The following is a 24,154-nucleotide window of genomic DNA, read 5'->3' on the forward strand; positions in this document are numbered from 1 at the left end:
GGTCGTATGCAGCCCTCCCAAGTTCTGTTTTTGCTGGCAGAGGCACCGCATGCCGGTCCTTTGGTGTTTTCAGGGCAGCACTGTGGGCCAGATCTAAGCATCCAGTGGCCCAGATCTGGCCGGTGGGCCTTGTGTTTGACACCCCTGGTCTAAGGAGCAGAAGGGAGGAGGAGTGAGGGAAAGGAAGAAAGGATAAAGTAGAGGAAGTAAGGGAAGAAAAGTAAGAGTAGGAGAGAGGGTAAGAAAGGGGAGAAGAGAGGAGGAGTGGGGGAAAGAGGGAAATGAAGAAAGAATAAAGTAGAGGAAGTAAGGTAGGGAAAGTAAGAGTAGGAGAGAGGGTAAGAAGGAGAAGAGAGGAGTGGGGGAAAGAGTGGAAGAAGAAAGGAAGGAGAGGAGGAAAGAAGAAGGTAGAGAAGGGAGGTTGAGAAGAAGGAAGGAGCAAGGTTGTTGTAAAATAAGATGAATGCACGGGGTGGGAATAAAGTGACCCAAACTGTATTATATATATATTTGTAAAAATAATTATACAGACTAATAATGAAGAGACAAATGTTAAATAGCAATTCTAAGAATGTATATTTGTGAATGTAAGGGGAAAAAACAACTTTAGTTCATGACTTGTCTAAGCCATCGGGAGAAGCTCTGCAACCTGTAGAAACAGTGCTGGTAGGTTGGTGACAGTACATGATTTTTGAAACTATTGGCTCTTCTTGTTGGTTGTTCCCTACAGGTACCTCTTTGTCAGGAGGAAGCATCATTAAAGGGATTCCCAGCACAAGACCACCCTCGGAATCTACCATCACATATCGGGGTTCCATCACACATGTAAGTCTTCTCTTGGGGTGGGTGGGGGGAGGGGCTTTTCTAGGAGTGCACCAGAAATGGATTAGAAGTGTCTGGGTGATGAGAAGAACCTGTGGTGGAGAATGTTCTGAAAGGTGTTGTCAAAGATTGATGAGGGCACAAAAAGGTGATGAAGATCTGGATGGTTAATACCTCCTAAACACCTTTGGCTGGCCTTGAAGCCAACCATATTGTCCTAGATGATGAAGAAGACCTGAGATGGTTATTACCTTCTAAACAACTTCGGTTGGCCTTGAAACCAACCATATTGTCCTAGATAATGAATAAGACCTGAGATGGTTAATACCTTTTAAACAACTTTGGTTGGCCTTGAAGCCAACCATATTGTCCTAGATGACGAAGAAGAACTGGAATGGTTAACATCTCCTAAAGTCTTTTGGCTGGCCTTGAAAGCAATCATATCAACAAGGAATGGCCCAGGAGGGACTCAAACCAGGCTCAGAATGTGGTTGGTCTTCTTCGGCGGGTGGAGAAGACAAATTGTATCTCTTCCTTAGGAAATGTGAACTGCGCTTTGTGATCCCTGGAGCTCTTTCCAACATTTTCCTTGGTGTGCACATCCCCAGGCATGCAGAGAGAGAGAGAGAGAGAGAGAGAGAGAGAGAGAAAAGAATTCGTGGTTCCCATCAATCAGCACTAGAGACAGAAGGCTTGCCAAATGGGTGATGGCTTTGAACTCTCTCCAGTTATTGCTTTCTCTGGAAACTGAGCAGAGAGAATTCAATTTTTTTTTTCCTTTTGGGTTTTTTTAAAATTCCCTTTTTTTTCCTCCTCCTCCCTGGCTGATGTTCAGATCTTTAAAGATATGTTATGAGAACGCTGGCGTTCTCAGCTCGTTTTCTTGGAAAAATAAACCTAAGGTTCCAGCTGCCATCATACAGTTTTGAAGGAGGAAGGATTCACTGGAGAAGAGCCTTATGCTGGGAACGATTAAGGGCAAAATATGAAGGAGACGACTGAGAACGAGGTGACTGAAGCAGCAGGCATGAGCTCAAATGGGCTCCAGAGGATGGCAGAGGACAGGAAGGCCTGGGGGAATGTTGTCCATGAGGTCGCAATGGGTCAGACACGACTTCACAACTAACAACAAGAACAACAACAGAACGTTGCTGAAATAAGTCCTTTTTCACGAGGGTATTCCATTTAAGCAGGTAGCTTGGAGAGTGGGGGAAGAAAATTAAAACGTTTTCCGCTCAAGGGATGTTGGTTAAAGGTTCTTCGCTACGCTTGAAATATTAATGTGTGCTGCTTCTTGGGGACTTTTATCCACGCCTGCCTCTTGCTACGTTCCAAATGTTGGATGAGTTGAAAATATTATATTCCTGTTGTTAGGATCTGGTTTCCAATGCAATCATTTTCTAATTAATGACTTTGTTAGTGTTATTTTTGTTTGATTGGCATGCCCTGCCCAAATTCTGGTAGCCCTGCAACTATATAAATTTAATGAATAGAGTAGAAGAGAAGATAATAGAATAGGAATAATGATAATAGAGATTAGAATAAGGAATAGAATAGAACAGAAAAGAATAGGAGATAAGAATAGAATAGAGATTAGAATAGAGAATAGAATAGAGATTAGAATAAGGAATAGAATAGATATTAGAATAGAGTATAGAATAGAATAGAGATAAGAATGGAGATTAGAATAGGGAATAAAATAGAATAGAAAATAGAAATAGAATGGAATGGAATAGAATAGAATAGAGATTAGAATAGGGAATAGCATAGAATAGAATTAGATATAGAAACGAATTCTTTATTGGTCAAGTGTGATTGGACACACAAGGAATTTGTCTTTGGTGCATATGCTCCAAAGAAAAACATAAGAAAAATAAAATGGAATACATTCATCAAGAATCATAAGATACAACACTTAATGATAGTCATAAGGTACAATTAATGAATTAATAAATCCCCAAAGATTACAGAACTGCAATGTTTCTCTGCTATCCCTGGAAAAAAAAATGCGGGAAGGTTGCCGTATATGTCATCCCAGAATCTTTAATTAATGGTGAGCATCGCTTTCCCAATTACTGACTCAGATAGCATCAGATAGGAGGGCCGGTTTCCTGTCTTAAGATGCAGAATAATAAGATAATTTGGAACTTATCTGGAACTTCTGCAGACATTTGCTGCAAACTCTCTGTTGCATCCAAAATTAATCCTGTGGAGGCCTTTAAAAAAAAAATTAACCCTTCCCTCCCAGGGATTTTAATCTCGTTTATGGCAGTTTACGTCAATTTTTATTGGGATGCAAAACGGATCCTTGGCCTTCAGTCCCGTCGTTTGCATAGTCGTGCAAATCCTCACCTGGGCATTCGTGTGCGGCATTGGCGTGCATCGTGATGCCACCAACACACAAAATGCGGGTACTCCTCGATTTTACGACAACGATTTTTTCTTTCCATACATAAGTGCTTTGTAAACAGCATATTGTCTGGATGAGTTCGTTTACATCATAGTATTTTTTTCAGTTCCGAATTTCTACCTCTATTGTTCAACCAAAAGATCAGTGAAAATATGTTTGAAAATATTCTGCATCTTCTTTTTTTTATCCAACCGCAATTTTTGTCGCTGAGCAAGGCAGTTGGTAAGTGAGTGTTGGTCAATCCAGGTTTTCCCGTTGACTTCAATTGTCGGAAGTCAGCTGGGAAGGTCGCAGATAGGATCACTCTACAGAGCCTTAGTAAGACCACACCTGCAATCCTGCATCCAGTTTTGGTCACCAGACTATAAAACAAATGTTGAGTGAGACTCTAGGAAGAACGCAGAGAAGAGCAACCAGAATGATGAGGGGACTGGAAGCTAAAACATACGATGAACAGTTGCAGGAACTGGACATGGCTAGTCTAGTGGAGAGAAGGACCAGGGGAGACATAAATAGCAGTCTTCCAATATTTGAGGGGCTGCCACAGAGATGAGGGGGTCAAGCTATTCTCCAAACCACCTGAAGGCCAGACAAGGAATAATGGATGGAAGCTGACCAAAGAGAGATTCAACCTGCAAATAAAGAGGAATTTTCTGACAGTGAGAACAATCAACCCATGAAACAGAAGTTGCCTTCAGAAGTTGTGGGAGCTTCATCCCTGGAGGCTTTCAAGAAGAGACTGGACTGTCATCTGTCAGAAATGGTGTAGGGTCTCCTGCTTGGGCAGGGGTTGGACTAGATGACCTATAAGGTCCCTTCCAACTCTGTTTATCTGTATCAATATCAATGCTGTTGGAAGTTTGCATTGATTTCCATCCTGACTAAAAACCAAGACCCAATTCAGCCAGGAGCATGGGCTTTGGGAAGAAGCCCCCCCCCCCCCCGGGTCCCTGTCCGTGTGTGACAACTCGCTGCTAGACAAGAGTTACACTAATATGAAAGAAACGGTGGATAATTAAAGAACAATTAAAGGATGCTGAAGGAGGGACAGGATGAAACGTCAACGACAAAAATCAAAATAGTTTTTTAAAAATTTATTTTAAAGAAATAAAAGAGAATGGTCAAATTGTCCCATGGCAAGTTGGCCGTGGCAAGTTGTCCCATTCCCTCCCTCGGTTCATTAAACGAAGCTTTGATTTGCCTGCTTTTTCTGAGCAGGGACTTGCCTGAAATCCATGCCTGTGATGGTGCCACCCATGGGGGTGATCTAACTGGGTTTAGCATCCTGTGCATCGGGGTTTGCTGATGGGAATTACCAGCAGTCTCGTTTGCAAAGCTTTCAGGCCCGTTCACGGTCTTTTGCATTGCAACAGTTCCCCCTTTGCAAATCCGGGCCAGAAGACAGATGTTCCAGAGGGTTCCTTCCCTGAAGCCATCTGCTCCATGTTCTCTCTCCTGGGAGCATGTGCACTGAAGCGTGTTTTGTGTCTTTTAACGCCAAGCCCTTGAATTCATGGAGGCCTCTCCCTGCCATATCGGTAATACGGTGCCTCTGTTTTCGTTACGGAGAAACTCCGAGCTGGTCTGTTGGATCGGGATTTTATTGCTCTTCGTATCGGTTCAGGGCATCCTCATTTGAATGACCACAATGTAGACAAACAATTTGGTCATTAAGGGAAGCAATTGCTAAAGGAAACCACAATGGTGCTTATGATCTTACTTAAGCTTTCCTATTCTTTAGGTAAACGCAATGATTGCTTGCAAAGTTACTTGTTGTCACTGTGAGTGGCCAAGAAATGAGGCCGTCATTAAATAAGGACTGCCCTGTCTTACTCTCTGGACAGATTGGGTCCATGAACCTCAGTTGCTCCTAAGAACCTCCAAGCAACTACCATCCTAATACCCCTTGCCTATGTCCTGGTCCCCAACCCCTGGATCACAGCCCACTAGCGGGCTGTGGCTTATTCAGAATTGGGCTATGAGAGTGGTTGGCTGGAGTGAGTGCACATGTAGTCAACTTGCGCGAGTGATGGGATGGCAGGCCCACCACTTGTGCAAGTCGAGCTGCGTGCATGCCGACCTATCACTTGTGCAAGGGCTGTGTGTGCACACATGGCTCGCACGGGCCAATTCCCCTCCCCCCCCAATCTGGGCCTCTAGGATGCAAAGATTGGGTCCCTCTCCCCTCATCCAACCACTGACCTTAAGACAGGAGTGTCAAAGTCTAATTCATTGAGGGCTGCATCAGGGCTGGGTTGGACCTTGGGGATGGTGGTATAGCCAGGGGAGGGCATGGTCAGCTCAACGGCACGCATGTCGGGGGTGCTTTTGGTGGCCTGAATGATCTGCCAGCAAAAACTGACTCCCAAGCTGCAACCCTCTGCCAGCGAAAACGGAGCTGGGGGGGTGGGCAGCAATTCAGCCTTTCCAAGCTTTGTTTCCGGCTGTGACGGCCTCTTGCAGCTCCATTTTCGCTGGCAGAAGTACCGTGGGCCAGTCCTTTGCTCTTTCCAGGGCAGCCCCGTGGCCAGATCTAATCACCCCACAAGCCGGATCCAGGCCCTTTGAGCTTGACACTCCTGCCTTAAGAGACCAGTAGTGGAATGTGGGAATGAAATTTCTCCACTGCTACCTAGACATGTGCAGACATGGTGAAGCCACAGGCATAATCTCAACCTACTCCGACCGCATTTGAATTCTCGAGTGATACTGGTGGCCCGGTTGATCTAGGGCAGTGGTTTTCACTTTTTCTTCACCATGGGCCCCTTTAAATACCTTTGGGGGCCATGGACCTCCAGCACCTGACTCAAGATTGAAAGCACTAGATTGCATCCAATATTTGCAGGTTGGGGACCCCTGATCTAAGGCACCAATTGCCAGAAATCAACCCATGATAAGTGTAGAGTCATCTGAAATAGCTGCTAAGAGTTAGGATTGCAAAAAGCAATATACATATATATATATATATATATATATATATATATATATATATATATATATATATATATATATATATATATATATATATATATATATACATACATATACATATACATATACATATACATATACATATACATATACATATACATATACATATACACATACATACATACATACATACATACATACATACATACATATATATATATATATATATATATATATATGTTCATTCCTAAGTGTGAGTCGGCTGCAAAATAGGGTAGGTGGTGGACTGAGCATGCTTGTGGGCATTTAGACATAGGCACTCTTATCTTTAAGCATATTACTCCTTATCTCTGGCAGGAGCACCACCAACCAGTTTGTCATGTGTTTGTCAAGTCTGGTCCTGTAGTTGCATGCAATCTAAAGCTTTTGGGGCCCCACCCAATCATTTGGGGAACGCGAAATGTTGCTCAGTGGCAAGGCGTGTGCTTGGCGTGCAAAGTAATCCAGATCTGATTCCCAGCAATGCCCCAAACATCGGAGTGTCATTTATCCACCCCTGATTCTTAGAGAATGAATTTTGGGATGGGTTTGGATAGCAACAACATTTAGACTTACCGTATTTTTCGGAGTATAAGACAAACCTTCCCACCCGCCAAAAGAGGGTGAAAACCTGGGTGCATCTTATACACCGAATACAGCATTTTTAGCCTCCCGAAACTCTGCCCCCTTCACAAAAATGGACGTGCATAGCCTTTAGGAGGCTTGTAGAGTGCTCCTGGGGGCTGGGGAGGGCAAATACGAGGAAAAAACGGGACATTTTTTGCTTGTCCCCCCCCCCCCATCCTCCAGGAGCACTCTACAAGCCTCCTAAAGGCTATGCATGCTCCTTTTGGGGCAAAAAATGAACCTGTTTTTGTGGAAAATGGGCCATTTTTAGGAGGTCTGCAGAGTGCAAAAACTTTTTGTTTTTAATTTGCCTCTTCAAAATCTTGGTGTGACTTATACTCCAAAAAATACCTTATATAGCAATAGCCATAGCACTTAAGACCTATATGCCGCTTTTCACAGTGCTTTACAACCCCACTCTAAGGGGTTTACAGAGACAGCGGTATGTCCCCCAATAATCTGGGTCCTCATCTTATCGACCTCGGAAGGGTGGAAGGCTGCATCAACCTTGAGCCACTCAGAATTGAACTGCTGGCAGTAGATGAGTTAGCCTGCAATGCTGCATTTTAATCACTGCATACCGTGGATGTTGGATGGATGGATGGAAGGAAGTAATTAAGGGGAAAAGGAAGAACAATAACAATAGCAATAGCCCTTAGACCAGGGGTGTCAAACTTGCCTGTGGGTCGGGTGCATGACATGCTGGCTCCGCCCCCACCCAGTTTAACAAAAGGGGGGGAAATCCCAATGCACCACGTAATGCTGCCATGATGATGCAAGTTTGACACCCCTGCCTTAGACTTATGTATATACCGCTTCACAGTGCTTTACATCCCTCCCTAAGAGGTTTACAGAGTCAGCCTATTGCCCCCAACAATCCAGCTCCTCATTTTACTCACCTCGGAAGGAGGGAAGGCTGAGTCAACCGTATCCTGGTGAGATTTGAACTACCAAATTGCAGGCAGCCAGCAACCTTCCTCCCTCCCTCCCTCCCTCCTTTCTTCTTTCCATGGTGCATAATGGTTAGAATGCAGTGCTGCAGGCAAACTCTGCCCATTGCCAGGAGTTCAGTCTTGACTGGCTCAAGGTTGACTCAGCCTTCCCTCCTTCCAAGGTGGGTCAAATGTGGACCCAGATTGTTGGGGGCAAGAGACTGACTCTGCAAACCGCTTAGAGAGGGCTGTAAAGCACTGTGAAGCAGTTTATAAGTCTATTGCTATTCCTTCCTTCCTTCCTTCCTTCCTTCCTTCCTTCCTTCCTTCCTTCCTTCCTTCCTTCCTTCCTTCCTTCCTTCCTTCCTTCCTTCCTTCCTTCCTTGGCACATTGGTTACAATGAAGCATTGCAGGCTAATTCTGCCCACTGCCAACAGTTCGATCCTCACCGGCTCAAAGTTGACTCAGACTCCCATCCTTCCAAGGTCACTAAAATGAGGACCAGATTGTTGGGGGCAAGAGGCTGACTCTGTAAACTGCGTAGAGTGGGCTGGAAAGCACTGTGAGGTGGCATATAAGTCTTAAGTGCTATGACTATTGCTATTTTCTATTGTCTGCTCTTCCCGTTAAACAAAGCACAATGCCCATCCCAAAACCTGACTTCGCCATCCTGGGTAGTTCTCCTGATCGTTCCACCACCGTCTTCTGCCTGTTGTGTCCCAGTTGGTATTTAGCTTTACATTGTGTCTCCTTTGTCCGGTTTCTTTTCTTGGAACCCATCGCTTGTCTGCCTGGGCCCACATTACTCCCCTGTGCCATTCTGCTTTGCTGTTCTCTGCCTTAATTGCTCGCTAAACCAGGCTCCTGGTCTCTCTCCAAGGGCACCCCAGCTGAAGTGCTGTACAAAGGAACCATTACCAAGGTAATTGGAGAAGACAGCCCCAGCCGAGCGGAGAAGGCAAGAGACGAGGCACTGCCCAAGGGACACGTCATTTACGAGGGGAAGAAAGGACACATCCTGACGTACGATGGTGAGTTGAAGCTTCCTTGGATGGGAATCCCACTGCCTGGTCGCCCTGTGGGTGAGGAACCCTCCCCGGGGGGGTATTTGGGTGCTCCGTGCTTTGGAGGAAAGGCCAATGCAAGGTTTTAGGAGTGATGGGGAAACTCCTTCAGATGTTTCGGGCAGCCGTTGCTTAGTTGAGCTGGCTCCGTCTGTGATGATGAGCTCCTCACCATTGGCGTCCAACCCAACCTAAAGATTGAACTGAGAAGCTGTATATATACATGTGTTTTAATTTCCTCACAGGCCATCCTGATGGGCATCATTGGAGAACTTGGATGAACTTCATCCAAGTTCGATGTACAGAAATTCAATGTAGAGAAAAGTAAAGTCCTATACTTAGGCAAGAAAAACCAAAGTACAAATATAGATTGGGTGAAACCAGGCTTAATAGCAGTGACTGTGAGAGGGATCTTGGAGTCTTACTTTTCATTTCATTTTCATTTATTTGACATTTATAGGCCGCCCTTTTCCCTGAGGGGACTCAGGGCGGCTTACAATTTGTAGGAAGGGAGTGCAAGACAAAACACAAAAAGAAAATGTGGAATATAATAAAATAAAACAATAAAACACAACATTCATTCAGCATTCGGGTGGGGCGAGATTAGGGTCTTATGCCCAGGCCTGACGGGATAGCCAGATCTTGAGGGCTGTGCGGAAGGTCTGGATGGTGGTGAGGGTACGAATCTCCACGGGGAGATCGTTCCAAAGCGTCGGAGCTGCTACTGAGAAGGCTCTCCTCCGCGTAGTCGCCAGTCGGCACTGACTGGCGGATGGAATTCGGAGGAGGCCTACTCTATGCGATCTGATGGGACGAAGGGAGGTAATCGGCAGAAGGCGGTCTCTCAAATAGTCAGATCCACTACCATGGAGGGCTTTATGAATGGTAAGTAGCACCTTGAAGCGCACCCGGAGATCAACAGGTAGCCAGCGCAGCTCACGGAGGATCGGTGTTATGTGGGCGAACCGAGGTGCGCCCACAATCACTCGCGCGGCCGCATTCTGGACTAGCTGAAGTCGCCGGATGCTCTTCAAGGGCAGCCCCATGTAGAGCACATTGCAGTATTCCAGCCTAGAGATCACAAGGGCTCGAGTGACTGTTGTGAGGGCCTCCCGATTCAGGTAGGGCCGCAACTGGCGTACCAGGTGAACCTGGGCAAATGCCCCCCTGGTCACAGCTGACAAATGATGGTCAAAAGTCAGCTGTGGGTCCAGGAGGACTCCCAAGTTGCGGATCCTATCTGAGGGGTGTAAATTTTGACCCCCCAGCCTGAGTGATGGAACGCTGGCCAAATTGTTGGGAGGGAAACACAACAGCCACTCGGTCTTGTCTGGGTTGAGTACCAGTTTGTTAGCTCTCATCCAGTTCTTAACGGCCTCAAGACCCCGGTTCATCACGTCCACCGCTTCATTGAGTTGGCACGGGGCGGATAGATACAACTGTGTGTCGTCCGCGTATTGGTGGTATTTTATCCCGTGCCTCCGAATGATCTCGCCCAGCGGTTTCATGTATATGTTAAATAGTAGGGGGGATAAGACCGAGCCCTGCGGCACCCCATAAGTAAGGGGCCTCGGGGACGATCTCTGCCCCCCTACCAACACCGACTGCGACCTGTCCGAGAGGTAGGAGGAGAACCACTGTAAAACAGTGCCTCCCACTCCCACCTCCTGCAGTCGTTGCAGAAGGATACCATGGTCGATGGTATCGAAAGCCGCTGAGAGGTCAAGGAGAACCAGGATGGACGCATGGCCTCCATCTCTGGCTCTCCAGAGATCATCGGTCAATGCGACCAAAGCGGTTTCTGTGCTGTAACCGGGCCTGAAGCTGGACTGGAAGAGGTCAAGGTAACTAGCTTCCTCCAAGGTACGCTGAAGCTGGAAGGCCACCACCTTCTCAACAACCTTCCCAACGAAGGGAAGGTTGGAGACTGGACGGTAGTTATTAAGAACGGCTGGATCCAAGGATGGTTTCTTCAGGAGGGGTCTCACCACCGCCGCTTTAAGTGCGGCGGGGAAGTGCCCCTCCCGAAGGGAGGCGGTAACGACCGCATGGATCCAGCCTCGTGTCACCTCACTGCTGTTGGCAACCAGCCAGGAGGGACACGCGTCCAGTATACAGGTGGAGGCACTCACAGCTCGCATAGCCTTGTCCACATCCCCAGAGGCAACATCCTGGACAACCAGCTAAAAATGAGCCAGTAGTGTGCAGCGGCAGCCAAAAAAACCAGTGCAATCCTAAATTGCATTAACAGAGGGATAAGATCAGGATCAAGGGAGGTAAAATACCACTCTATAAAGCCTTAGTAAAACCACACGTAGAATATACTGCATCCAGTTTTGGTCACCACACTATAAAAAAGATGTTAAGACTCTAGAAAAAGGGCAGAGAAGAGCAGTCAGGATGATTAGGGGACTGGGGGCTAAAACATATGAACGGTTGCAGGAACTGGGCATGGCAAGTCTAGTGAAGAGAAGGACCAGGGGAGACAGGATAGCAGTCTTCAATATTTGAGGGGCTGTCACAGAGAGGAGGGGGTCAAGCTATTTTCCAAAGCACCTGAAGGCCAAGCAAGGAATAATGGATGGAAACTGAACAAGGAGTGATTCAAACTAGAAATAAGGAGAAATTTCTGACAATGAGAGCAATCAACCCATGGAACAGGAGTTGCCTTCGGAAGTTGTGGGAGCTTCATCACTGGAGGCTTTCAAGAAGAGACTGAATTGCCATTTGTCAGAAATATAGGATTTCCTGCTGGGGCAGGGGGTTGGACTAGATGATCTACAAGGTCCTTTCTAACTCTGTTAATCTAATCTAAACTAGGTTTACATTCATCATGGTTTAGTTTGCATCCCATCAATGGATTGGGATGTGGTTTGTGGAGTCCTTGGTGCTCTCTGACCTCACGGGTTTCATTAACACTAAGGTGACATCAACGGTACAAGGCAAATAATGTTGCCTAGTTGGGTACAGATAGTCCTCGACTTACGGCCAGATTTGACCCCAAAAATTTCTGTTGCTAAGGAAGACAGCTGTGAAGTGAATTTTGCCCTATCTTGCGACCTTCCTTGCTATGGTTGTTAAGTGAATCATAGCAATTGTTAATTTAGTAACATGATTGTTAAGTTTATCTGGCTTCCCCATTGACTCTGGTTGTCCGAAGGTTGCAAAAGGGGATCACGTAATCCCCAGGACACTGCAACCGTCATAAATATGCGTCATTTGTTGAGTGTCTGAATTTTGAAGACCTCCAAGGTTCCTTCCAGCTCTTTTCTATTCAAAATTCTAGTAGGAGATTTGGCTCACAGAGTAATATTTCCTCTCCGGACTTCTGGCTCCCCTGTGTGAACTGCACTGCCAGCCTACGAAGGAAAGCTTCGTTTACAGGCTGGGATGGCCAGAGTTTAAGGTCAGCATGGATGTCCTCTCTGCCCCCTGGTGACCCATCAGGATTACGCCGCAGAGTTTGCAGAGTTGCTTTTGTGTCTTCGATCAGACAGCGTCATTTGGGCGCTTGAGGACAGCCGAGAGGGGTGAACAAGGGCCAGAAGCCAATCTCGGATGCCCCGAGGTGCTCCTTCACGCTCTTTGCAAATCACGAGTCCTGTGGGCTGAGCGTCCCTCTGCAAGGACGTGCTTCACTCCCCATTAGCATTTTTTCCATCCGTTGCATCTTATCTTCACCACAGGGCCAAAGCCGGGCCTTTAAAAAGCCCATCCTGTAACGGCTGTTTTGAAGACAAAGGATAACTCTTTAGATGTAAGATAAGCTAGATGAGAAGATGGAGTAGATTAGATTAACAGAGTTGGAAGGGACCTTGTAGGTCATCTAGCCCCCCCCCCCCCCCCCCCCCCAGTGCCCAAGCAAGAGACCCTACACCATTTCTGACCAGCTGAAGGCTTCTGATTGTGAAATTACGTCTTTCGGAGTTTTCTTATAATTGCACCTCCTACATTCTCTTCGAGCGCTGAAAGATGTTGGTGTGGCATGCTAGCTGAGTTGTGTTGATTGATCCTGAACATTAGCAACAGGACCTGGACGTATATAACCATCCCTTACATCCCTCTCTATGCGGTCTTCAGAGTCAGCCTCTTGTCCCCAACAATCTCCAGACAGTGGGAAGAGTTAGCCTGCAATACTGCATTCTAACCACTGTGCACCATGGAAAGGAAGGAAGGAGGAAGAACAACAGCTCTTAGACTTGTATAGCACTTTACAGTGCTCTGCAGCCCTCTCTGTTTACAGAGTCAGCCTCTTGCACCCCAAAATCTGGGTCCTCATTTTACCCACCTCAGAAGGATGGAAGGCCAAGTCAACCTTGAAAGTCTCAAGTGATGAAGCCCCTACAACTTCCGGAGACAACTTCTGTTCCATGGTTGATTGTTCTTACTGCCAGAAAATTCCTCCTTATTTCCAGGCTGAATCCTTGATCAGTTTCCATGCACGGTGATTTCAGCTCCTGTTTGGTAACACTAGTTGAGTTTTTGAGAGCTGTTTTTTTCATGGAGAGCACGGATGATCTCTTGGGGGTTTTCAGCCAGGTCTCCAAGCTCGGTTTACAGACACAACAGAAGCGGCTGTTGTCTCTCTCTCCCTCTCTCTCTCTCCCTCTCTCTCTTCCTCTGAGTCAAGTCCTCGGGGATCAGATGAGGCATCTTCTCGTGCTTCTGCTTAGCTTTTGTCCCAGAGAATAAGTGTGGAGCGAGAAGGTTCAGCCAAGAGATGTGCAGGAGGCCCTTGGCAGAGACAGCCCAGATGTCGGGGAAAATCGGGGGGGGGGGGGGGATGACCCAGACAAACCGGAGGAAACTTCAGACACAGTTTCTCAACCTTGGCAGCTTCAGGGACTCCAGAAATTCTGATTTCTGGAAGTGGATGTCCACATGTCTTAAAAGTTGCCAAGGTTGAACAGTGCTGGATTAATAGGACACTACGGTACTTGGTGTTTGTAGGGAAGTGAGGGCTAACCTTTTTGGTGCCGAGTGGCCAAAGCGCATGTGCGTGTGTGCGCATGCAATCCCAAAATGCAATGCAAGCGCCCCTCCCCCATGCATGTGCCAAGCCCCCCATGAAAGACAGGGAAGGGCTTTTGACTATACAGGTAGTCCTCACTTACTGCCTTCTTGTTCAGCAACCATTCCAAGTTACAACAGAGCTCAACCAGAAGACTTATGGCTGTTCCTTGAAGTTGTGGCTGTCATAGTGATTTTCTCTTTGGAAGCTTAGCCGTCGTTCTGGGAAAGGAAACGGGGAGACGAAAGTCCTGGATTATCAAGACAGCTGTGACTGTGTGTTCAGATGGACAGGAAGGGGGGGGGGGAGATGGAGGGGCGTCAGGAGGCGGGAAACGGCCCCCCTGCTGGTGCCTGGATGCCGTGATGATACTTTTCCAATAAAAGGTCTCTAATGAGGCGAAATTTTGCAGCGTCTCCCAGCTGAATTGCAGAAGATTGGGGATTCTTAACGGGATAATGACTCGTCTGCGGAGAAGCGGGAAGAAATGTTGAGGGAAGCATTTTCTTTTCCTCGCGCGTGTTCCTTCACCATAATTGAACCGGAGTCGGCTGAAAGGAGGGGTGCCTCTCTTCTTCCCCCCCCCCCCCGAAACACTTGGGACCAGATGTTCCTTGATGACAGGATGCAGCCATCACTTTTCTGATGCGCTCGCACACACACATAATAGACACACACACATACACACACACACGGTGTCTCAAAACGTGGGGCTGAAGACCGGGCCGGGGAATTAGAAAAGGGGTGGTGGTGGTAGGAAGGATGCAGCTTTGAGAGCTCCTTGGTGCTCTCTGAGCTTGCTTGTTTTCTTGCAGACGTTTCGTTACCCAGCTAGGCAACATCATCAGTGCTAGAAGGGAATGGGGTTTGTAGAGTGGCAAAGGAGGAGAGGAGGAGTAGGAGTACTATAGGGTGCTTGGTGTTCTCTGAGCCTGCTTGTTTTTCTTGCCAGTTCGCTGGGCTGGGTGCTTTACGGGCAAGCGCATGCGCAGTTCAGCGGAAATTGTTCTGCGCATGCGTAGAACTAAAAAAAAAAAAAGATGGCGACCGGGGACCCAGTTCGGGGGCGTGGCCAGCCTGGGTCGCTGCCAGTTCTGTGACCCAGGCCGGCATGCCACTACCGTTCAGCCAAACTGGGCCGAACCAGTAGGAACGCACCTATTGTTAGACATTTCGTTACCTCAACTAGGCTAGACTAGCACTGATGATGTTACCTTGTTGGGTAGCGAAACGTCTGCAAGGAAGCTCAGAGAGCACCAAGGACCCTTCAGTCGTCGTCAGCCTCCTCCTCCTCCTCCCCCCCAAAGCCCACTTTCTTCTAGCACTGATGATGTTGTGTAGTTGTATCATGAAACATCTTCAAAGAAAACAGCCAAACTCAGAAAGCATCACTGACTCCACAGTTGTCCTCCTCTTCTCCACAAACCGCACTCCCGCTAGCACTGATGAAGTTACCTAGTTGGGTAATGAAACTTTGGCAAGAAAACCACCAAGCTCAGAGAGCAGCAAGGACCCCATAGTCTTCCTTCTCCTTCTCCGCCACTCCACAAACCCCTTTCTCTTCTACCACTGGTGATGTTACCTAGTTGGGTCATGAAACATCTGGGGAAAAACCACCAAGCTCAGAGAGCACCAAGGATCCCCCATCCTCCTCCTCCCTGCAAACCCCACTCCCTCCTAGCACTGATGATGTTACCTAGTTGGGTCATGAAACGTCAGGAAGAAAACCACCACGCTCAGAGAGCACCAAGGACCCTTCGTGTCAACCCTTTGCTACAAATATTCTCCTTTATTAGAATACAGGGGTTTTTTTTCCTGTCCCCAGGAATTTCCTTGCCTGGTTGCTGGAACCAAGCGACGCTATCGGGAGAGGCAGCTGGCTGCCCCAGAGGAGTTTATTCCCTATTTGTTTTATACATGGAGCGCATATGCTCTTCAAACTCTGATCCCTCTGCAGACCCGACACAGTAAATCGGATTAGAAAGCAGATCTGTATAAAAATATGCATTGTCACAAAACCCCAGGATGACAAATCATAAGAGCAGCATGGGTTCATTATGAGCCAGCTGTCCTGTCCTGGGCCAAGCGCATGCACACAGACACACACACAAATACACAAAGGAGTGCGTTTTGTTTTCTGTACTAAACGAGGTTCGTCCCAAAGGTGCTTTTTCAAGAGGCAACTGCACTTTCTTTCTCTTTTTTTTCCTTGAAGACGTTTCGCTTCTCGTCCAAGAAGTTTCTGATCGTTGCGGGAAATCAATGAACCTTTTCTTTAAACTGCTGGTGGAATCTCTCTTTCAAAGACTCAGGCGTGGCAGGGTCCTTCCAAAAACTGTTCGCCTTGGCCTTGTAGCAGTGGTGGGATTCAGACGGTTCGCACCACTTCGGGAGAACCGTTTGTTTAACTTTCTTAGCAGTTTGGCTGAACTGACTGTTGGAAGAAATCATGAGGGCAGAGAAGCGGCGGTTAAATTATTTGAATCCCACCATTGCCTTGAAGGCGTCTGTGTTCAGAATAAGGGTGCATCTTCCTTTAGCAGCCAGCAAGAGGGTGATGTCCAGCTCTCTTCCTAGGGTTGTCACTGTTCTCCTTTGGAAGAGGAATAGGATAGGATAGGACAGAGAATAGAGAGATAGGATAGGATAAGGAACAGCATAGCATAGAATACAATAGAATAGAATAATAGTATAGCATAACATAGGAAAGAATAGCATAGAATAGAATGGAAAATAGAATATAAAATAGAATAGAATAGGAAATAGAATAGAACAGCATAGAATAATATAGCATAGAATAGATAGGAAAGAATAGCATAACATAGCATAGCATAGAATAGAATAGCATATAACTGCATAGAATAGTATAGCATAGAATAGGAAAGAATAGAATAGCATAGAATAGACTTAGAATAGAATAGGAAATAGAATAGAACAGCATAGCACAACACGGAACAGAACAAAACAGAATAGGAAAGAATAGGAATAAAATAGAAAACAGAGTTGGAAGGGACCTTGGAGGGCTTCTAGTCCAACCCCCTGCTTAGGCAGGAAACCATATGCCATTTCAGATAAATGTCTCGAGTTTGACGGATTGTGAGGATGGAAGGGGGCGTTTGGGCACTGGAGGAAGGTGCCTTTCTCCTTCATTGTTCTGCCTCTGGCCTGCCAGTTTATTGCTCCCGATAGCTGACTCTGCAGCTGTGAGAAGATCTACCCTTGCCTGAAGCTTCTTGGATGAGAAGTGAAACGTCTTCAAGGAATAATAAAGGAAGTCCAGGTTGGCTCTTGAAAAAAGCACTTTTGGGACAACCATGACCTGGAGGACTGAGAATCTCCATCGACGGACGAGGCTTGCAAAAAAAAAAAAAAGACAATTTTTTCTTGCAAAGTTCTTTGTGTCTAGCTTTCACAAGAGTCGCCAATCGAAGTGTCTGAGGAACTGAGTTTGTAGCAGGTTCAGGATTCAAGGCACAACGTGTGGGTTGTGGTCCATGGACAACTTGTGTTCGTTGCTCTGTTTAGTTTAGTGCGCAGGACTAATGGACACCTTCCATGCAAGAGTTGTGATCCATGGACAGCTTGTGTTCACTGCTCCGTTGTAATGGAAACAGTCCTTGGTGTCGCTTGTTTAGTGGGGCAGGACGCCTTCTGCGAAGAGTTGTGATCCACGGACAGATGTGTTCACCATCCGTTTTGCTAAAAACAGTCCTTGGTGTCAGTCCTTTAGTAAGATGCCTTCTGTGAAGAGTTGTGGTCCATGGACAGCTTGTGTTCACCACTCTGTTTAACCATTCCTTGGTGTCGCTCGTTTAGTGGGGCAGGACGCCTTCCATGCAAGGAGTTCCACAACTCTCCTTATCTCCCTTGTCTTCTCCTCTTCCAGGTGGGGTTGCTAACCAGGTCCCTAAAGAGAACAGCAGGAGCACCGCAGCGATGCAGGAGATGACCGGCACTAAGAGAACGTACGACATGATGGAAGGGAGGACGGCCAGGCTGCTATCTGGACGTGAACTTTCCTCTGCTAATATAGAAGGTGGGGTTTGATAAGCAACTTGGAAGCAATCATGCATGTAGTTCTTGACTTACATCCACTATACACCAAGCCCAAAACTTCCACTGCTAAGCAAGGCTCTTGTTAAGTGAGTTGCACCCCATATTATTACTTTTGTTATGTCCCAAAACACGACAAACCCTCTGTAGTTAAATCAATGATTTCTTTTTTAGGAATCCCAGCAGCCCCGGCAAAAAGTTTCTCTCTCAACACAGGCTAATAAGTCTCTCCTGCAGGGAGATGAATAGTTGTCTGCCACATCTATTCATCTCCCACCCCCTGCCTTTTATCCCCAGAGCTAGGATGGGGCTTCTGTAACAGCAGTGGCTCTTTCGTCCCAAGGATCAGCCCATAGATCTCCACTGCTCTCCTCTCCTCTGCCTTCTGCGCATCTGCATTTCAGGCAGTGGACCCAGCTGTTCCTCCTCTTCCTCATCACCCACCCCCAGACCTGGGGGCTTTTGACTCTCCATCTGAGGACTGACAGACGGCCCAGGCTCCACCTCTGTCTCTCTCTCTCCCCGACAGCTCCATTCCCTCCTCCCTTTCAGAGCTCTTAGGTTGCCCTGATGCTGACCCTGTCTCCCACGCCGCCGCCTCCTTCTCTGATTCGGCTGCTGGAGGGGCCAGCCACCAACAGGCACAAAAACTTTTTTGCCATAGTTGTTAACCAAATCACTACAATTGTTAAGTGAACCATACAGTCGTTAAGCAGATGTTACTTCCCCATCCACTTTGCTTGTCAGAAGCCAGTTGGGAAGTTTGCCCATCATTACATGACCCTGAGGCATGCAACCTCATGGTCATAAATACAGGCCAAATGCCCAAATTTTGATCTTATGATGATGGGATGCTGCAACGGTCGTAAATATGAAAACTGGCAATAAGTCATTGTTTTCAGTGGTGTTGTAGGGTCAAATGGTCACTAAGCGAATGGTTTTGAGGACTAGCTGTATTGATAAAAATATTTAATTATTTCTCAAATCATTGCCTCTACTGGGTAGAAACCGGAAGAAGGTAGAAATTTTGCTGGGAAATTTTTTTTTCTAGTTGAAACAAACTCACTCCTGTCTTCTGTCATCTCTTCTTAACTAGAAGGAGATTTTTTAAAAGATGTTGCAAAATATCCAAAGTTATTTGGGAGGGTGGAATTTGGAGATCTTGCGGCAGTGTGAAAAATAAAATAACAGATCCTTTCATCTTTTTCTTTGGTCTGCTTTTCAGGGTATTCAGAACTTCCATCTTGGTGAAAGAAAGATTTACATGCTTGGAAATGTCATTGTTTTAACTTTTATTTTCTTGGTTTGTGTGTGTGGGGGGCATCATTTTAGGTTTAATGGGCCGAGCCATCCCTCCCGAGAGGCACAGTCCGCTCAACCTAAAGGAACCACATCACATCCGAGGCTCCATCACGCAAGGTAATCACACAAGGAAGGTAGGAGAGCTTTCTGTCTATTCATAGGTGGTTTCAGCTGGTTTGGATCAGTTCAGACGAACCGGTAACGGAAATTTTACCTGGTTCGCCGAACCGGTAAATATGACCTCTGGCTGCCCACCCGCCACTCCCTCACACTTGTCCTGCCCACTCCCACCCTATATACGTTGCATTTGCTTTGCCACACGGCTCAGCCTTGCCTCGAGTTGTCACTCCTCATGGGACCATTGTCTACCCAAGCTTAGCGGTGGTCGATTCTGTTAAGTCAAGGAAGAAACAAGGTGGAAGGATGTCCCACTTTGCTTATCTAGAACAGGGGATTCCAAACATAGCAACTTTAAGACTTGTGGACTTTATGTCAGGTCTGCAGCCATCTTTTCTCTTGGATCTTTGGCATGCCACACTTTCTATTGCTCTACTATGCATTTTGGGAAAGTGGGATGGGGGGTTGTACGGAGTTGGATGATATGTAGCCATAACAAAATTCGTTCTAGAAAGCCAAGGTCATCCTTTGTCTCTGCACCTGACCAGAATTTGATGGGTGGAACTACCAGCATGGCAGTGGGTAATTGGACCATGTGATGGACTTGTGGGTGTGGGGACAAGATCTTGAACTTTCAACTGGGTGGGGAAAACGAGGAAGCTTTCAGATTCAGGTTTTCCCAGATGTCCAACATGGCTCTCTTAATAAATTGGAACTTTGAGGAATACTTTGCCTCAGACTCTGATTTAATTTTGGATGCTATTTGGAACCCTGACGCTTTAATTCCCAGAGTTCCCCAGCTAGCATAAGTTTTAGTCCCGCCTTAGGCATGAAAGCAGGCTGGATGGCCAATCACCAGGAGACTAGTTCTAGTTATGGCTGGGGAACTCTGGGAATTGAAGTCCACAAGTCTTGAAGCTGCCAAGGTTGGACATCCTTGGTCTAAGGTAATGTGGTTTTTTTTTTTTACTCTGGCTGGGGAATTCTGAGAGTTGAAGTCCCCATATCTTAAAAGCTGCCAAATTTGGAGGCCCCTGACCCTAAAGGAAAGGAGAAGATTCAACAGGCCCATTCTGTGTGTTTTTCCTTTAGGAATTCCTAGGTCCTATGTGGAATCGCCAGAGGACTACCCCCGAAGAGAAGCCAAGCAACTCAAGAGGGAGAACACACCACCAAGGGATTTAACAGAAGCTTACAAAGTCAGGAGCCACGAGTCCCTTACTCCGATGAAAGTGAAAGCAGTCCACGAAGGGCTGGTCACCACAGTGAAGGAAGCCGGGCGGTCGATTCATGAAATTCCGAAGGAGGATCTTCGACGCACACCCGATCTCTCTCTGATGGCCCGGCCCATTAAGGAAGGATCGATTACCCAGGTAGATTACACAGGGCTTGAAATAAATCCAATTTTTGTTACAGTCCTAGATGAGCATATAGGTGTTGGTGTGGCAGAATTCGGAGAGTGGGGAGGTTGGGAAACATGGGCCAGTCTTGGAGTCTGGAGAAGGCTCTGGTGAGGGCTCTGTGTCGGAGGCAGAGAGGGGGCCAGGGCTGTCTGACAGTTGTCAGCTGCCTTCGGACATCAGTGGGGCAGAACAGCTGGAGCCTGTTTCCAATTTACACATGTGCAGAATTGCCAGACGAAGGGAAGAGCTAAAGAACAGTGGTTGACTTGGAAGTAAGGCCACAGGTGGAGAGTGAATGGCCCCTCCCAGAGGAAATAAAAGAGGAGTGAAAAGGGAGTGAAGTTTGCAGGAGACAATTAGTTTGCTTCATTGGTTCATGACTCTCCAAGACTCCTGGCCAAGTTCTGCAGATATCAGCCTGGCAGTTCTCCAAGCCAGAGAAGGTCTGTGACCGTAAATCCTCCCTTGAAAGACTTTGCTGGATGTGAATGAGCAGAATTCACAGTCAATTAATAAAAGGGGTTTTTGTCGGGACCAGGAGTTTGCTTCATGCTCTTGGGAAGCCTCGGTCAGAACAGGTGGTCCTTTGACTTAGAACCATCGTTTAGTGACTATTCAAAGTTACTCAGCATTGAAAAAAGTGGCTTGCAACTGGTCCCCAACTTACAACCTTTGCAGTAACATAAAATTCAGGGCCGGGCAGTTAGCACTTGTGGCAGCCTCCCAGGATAACGTGATCACCATTTGCAACTTGCTTCCGACCAACAAATCAATGAGGAAAGCTGAAGTTGCTTAATGAGTTTATGATTCGCTTAACAACTGCTATAATTCACTTAGCAACTGTGTGTGCGTGTGTGTGTGTGTGGGAAGCTTGTAAAATTTGGCATGACTGATTGAACATCCACCTTGCTTAGCAATGTAAATTCTTGTCCAGATTATGGTCTTAAGTCGAGGACTATTCGTATTTGAAATAAAAGAATTGCATGGATAAAAAGAGAGGCCATATTGTTAGGTGTCAGGGTGCTTTAAGCTAATCAAAAATGTGTCGATAAGTGTTCTCCTTTCTTTTAATTACAACAACAACAAGAAATGTAGAGATTCTCAGTCATCCAGGTCATGGCTGTCCCAAAGATGCTTTTTTCAAGAGACAACTGCACTTTCTTGTTTTTCTTCTCATCCAAGAAGCTTCTTCAGCTCTGACTGGATGGCGGGCAATGGAAGGATTTATATTCCTTGCAGACAGCTGGTCCTTTGCATCCTTTTTGAAGATCATTCTGAGGGACTCGGTGGCTAAGACACTGATCAGAAAGGTTGACAGTTCGGCGGTTCAAATCCCTACCGCTGCGTAACGGAGTGAGCTCCTGTTACTTATTCCAGCTTCTGCCAACCTAGCAATTAGAAAGCACGTAAAAATGCAAGTAGAAAAATAGGAACCACCCATGTTGGGATAGTAACAGCGTTCCGTGCGCCTTTGCCGTTGAGTCATGCCAGCCACATGACCACGGAGACGTCTTCGGACAGCGCTGGCTCTTTGGCTTTGAAATGGAGATGAGCAACACCCCCTGAAGTGCGGAACTACTACACATATGTGCGAGGGGAACCTTTACCTTTAGAAGATCATTCATTCCCCACTATCCTGTCAGAGCTGGAGAAGCTTCTTGGATGAGAAGTGAAACCTCTTCAAAGAAAAATACAAGAAAGTCCAGTTGCCTCCTGAAAAAGCCCCTTTGGGATTCAAAACAACAACGACAAACAGGCCATTTGTTGGTGAGCTGGTGCCCCGATTGCCCAGCACAATTGATGGGGCACATTCCCCGTTTCAATTAACCCCAGCTTGACCCAAAGGCGATTTAACCACAAACTGCATTCAAGGAGAGTAAACAGATGGTTTCTAACCATTCCTTGGAGACCTGCCACGGTTAGTTTGCATGGGGCAAGAATTATGGCTTGGCTCAGCACTAAACAGGGCACCAGCCTGTTCCAAAACTGCCAGATGTGATATATCGCCTTTGATGGATTTGAATACAGGCCTCTCCTGAGCAGCTTCGGCCTTGAAGTGCTGGGTCTGTTTGCAAGCAAATGTTCTCCTACTTCCAGATTTTCAAAACAATGCTTGGACCAGGTCCATTCTTGTACGCTGGTAAAATTTGGGGAGGTTTTTTTTTGTTTCCATAGCAACAGGATGGGGTGATTCCCAGGCTTTGGTGGTGGTGGTGAGTAACAGATGGTTGGATTCATGTAGCAGCTTGATTTCGGATTCTATATTAGATAATGCAGAAATGTCTATATGAGGAGAGAAGAGCAACAAAGATGGTTAGAAGGGATGGAGGCTCAAATATATGAAGAACGGTTGCAGGAACTGGGTGTGTCGAGTTTAATGAAGAGAAGGATTAGGGGAGACATGATAGCAGTATTCCAATATCTCAGGGGTTGCTACGAAGAAGAGGGAGTCAAGCTGTTCTCCAAAGCACCTGCAGGCATGAGAAGAAGCAATGGGTGGAAACCAGTGGAGGAGAGAAGCAATTTAGAACTAAAGAGAAATTTCCTGACAGTTAGAACAATTAATCAGTTGAACAACTTGCTTCCAGAAGTTTTGGGTGTTCCATAACTGGAGGTTTTAAGGAGAGACTAGACATCCATTTGTCTGGAATGGTGTAGTGTCTCCTGCTTGTCTAGAAGACCTCCAAGGTCCCTTCTAACTCTATTCCGATTAAGAATAATTAACTAGTGGAAGGATTTGCCTGCAGAAGTTGTGAATGCTCCAACTCTGAAAGTTTTTAAGAAGAGACAACCATTTGTCTGATAGGGTATAGGGCTTCGTGCCTGAGTAGGGGGTTGGACTAGAAGATCTCCAAGGTCCCTTCCAACTCTGTTATTCTGTATTCTGTGCAGAGTATCTAACAGAGCTCAGCTTATCTAAATTGAATTATCTAGAGATAAAGCTATTTCCCACCCCCCTTTGAAAATCTCTTCAGCTTTCTTCTAAGCTTACCTTGGTTTCCTCAAAAAGAAAATAAATACTGGAACACAGTATCCATCTGCATTTTTATTTTCTCTTTAACAGTAAGATAAATATGGGTTGCACTTTTAATGCCTAAACTTCAAGCAGTTGGGTCCGCCTGCCTTCCACTTCTAGATTGCAACCCATGGTTTGCACAAACCCTAACTTAGAATCCTAGCTAGAGTTTGACTGTTGGTGTGTGTGGGGCTTTGGGATTGCTTGTTGAGTCTGGTCAGGTTGGGTTTAGCTTGTTGTGGGAGCAGAAGAGATGAGAATTGTGCTTTGTCAATGGATGGGACCTCACAACCAAGCACAGCGGTGGTTTGAAGACATCTTTGAAGGCCTGGTTTGAGGGTCTGTCCAGTCCATTCATTCCAAACCAAGGCTTTTGGCTTAAATCCTAGGCCAAATTAAAGCTGAGCTTTCTTAGGTGGGCTTGAA

The 24,154-nt window shown here is 46.4% G+C and overlaps 1 protein-coding gene across 1 annotated transcript in view; it reads left to right on the forward strand.

Annotated features, from left to right (window-relative positions):
• Positions 1-24,154, forward strand: part of NCOR2 (nuclear receptor corepressor 2) — a 207,759-nt gene that overhangs the window by 150,655 nt on the left and 32,950 nt on the right. The window contains 5 exon segments of the mRNA XM_032229003.1: positions 731-825; positions 8,643-8,793; positions 17,724-17,873; positions 19,223-19,309; positions 20,402-20,682. Of these exon segments, the coding sequence (XP_032084894.1) occupies positions 731-825; positions 8,643-8,793; positions 17,724-17,873; positions 19,223-19,309; positions 20,402-20,682 (764 nt within the window).

The sequence above is a fragment of the Thamnophis elegans genome, chromosome 13 (assembly GCF_009769535.1).
Source record: "Thamnophis elegans isolate rThaEle1 chromosome 13, rThaEle1.pri, whole genome shotgun sequence".
Taxonomy (NCBI): domain Eukaryota; kingdom Metazoa; phylum Chordata; class Lepidosauria; order Squamata; family Colubridae; genus Thamnophis; species Thamnophis elegans.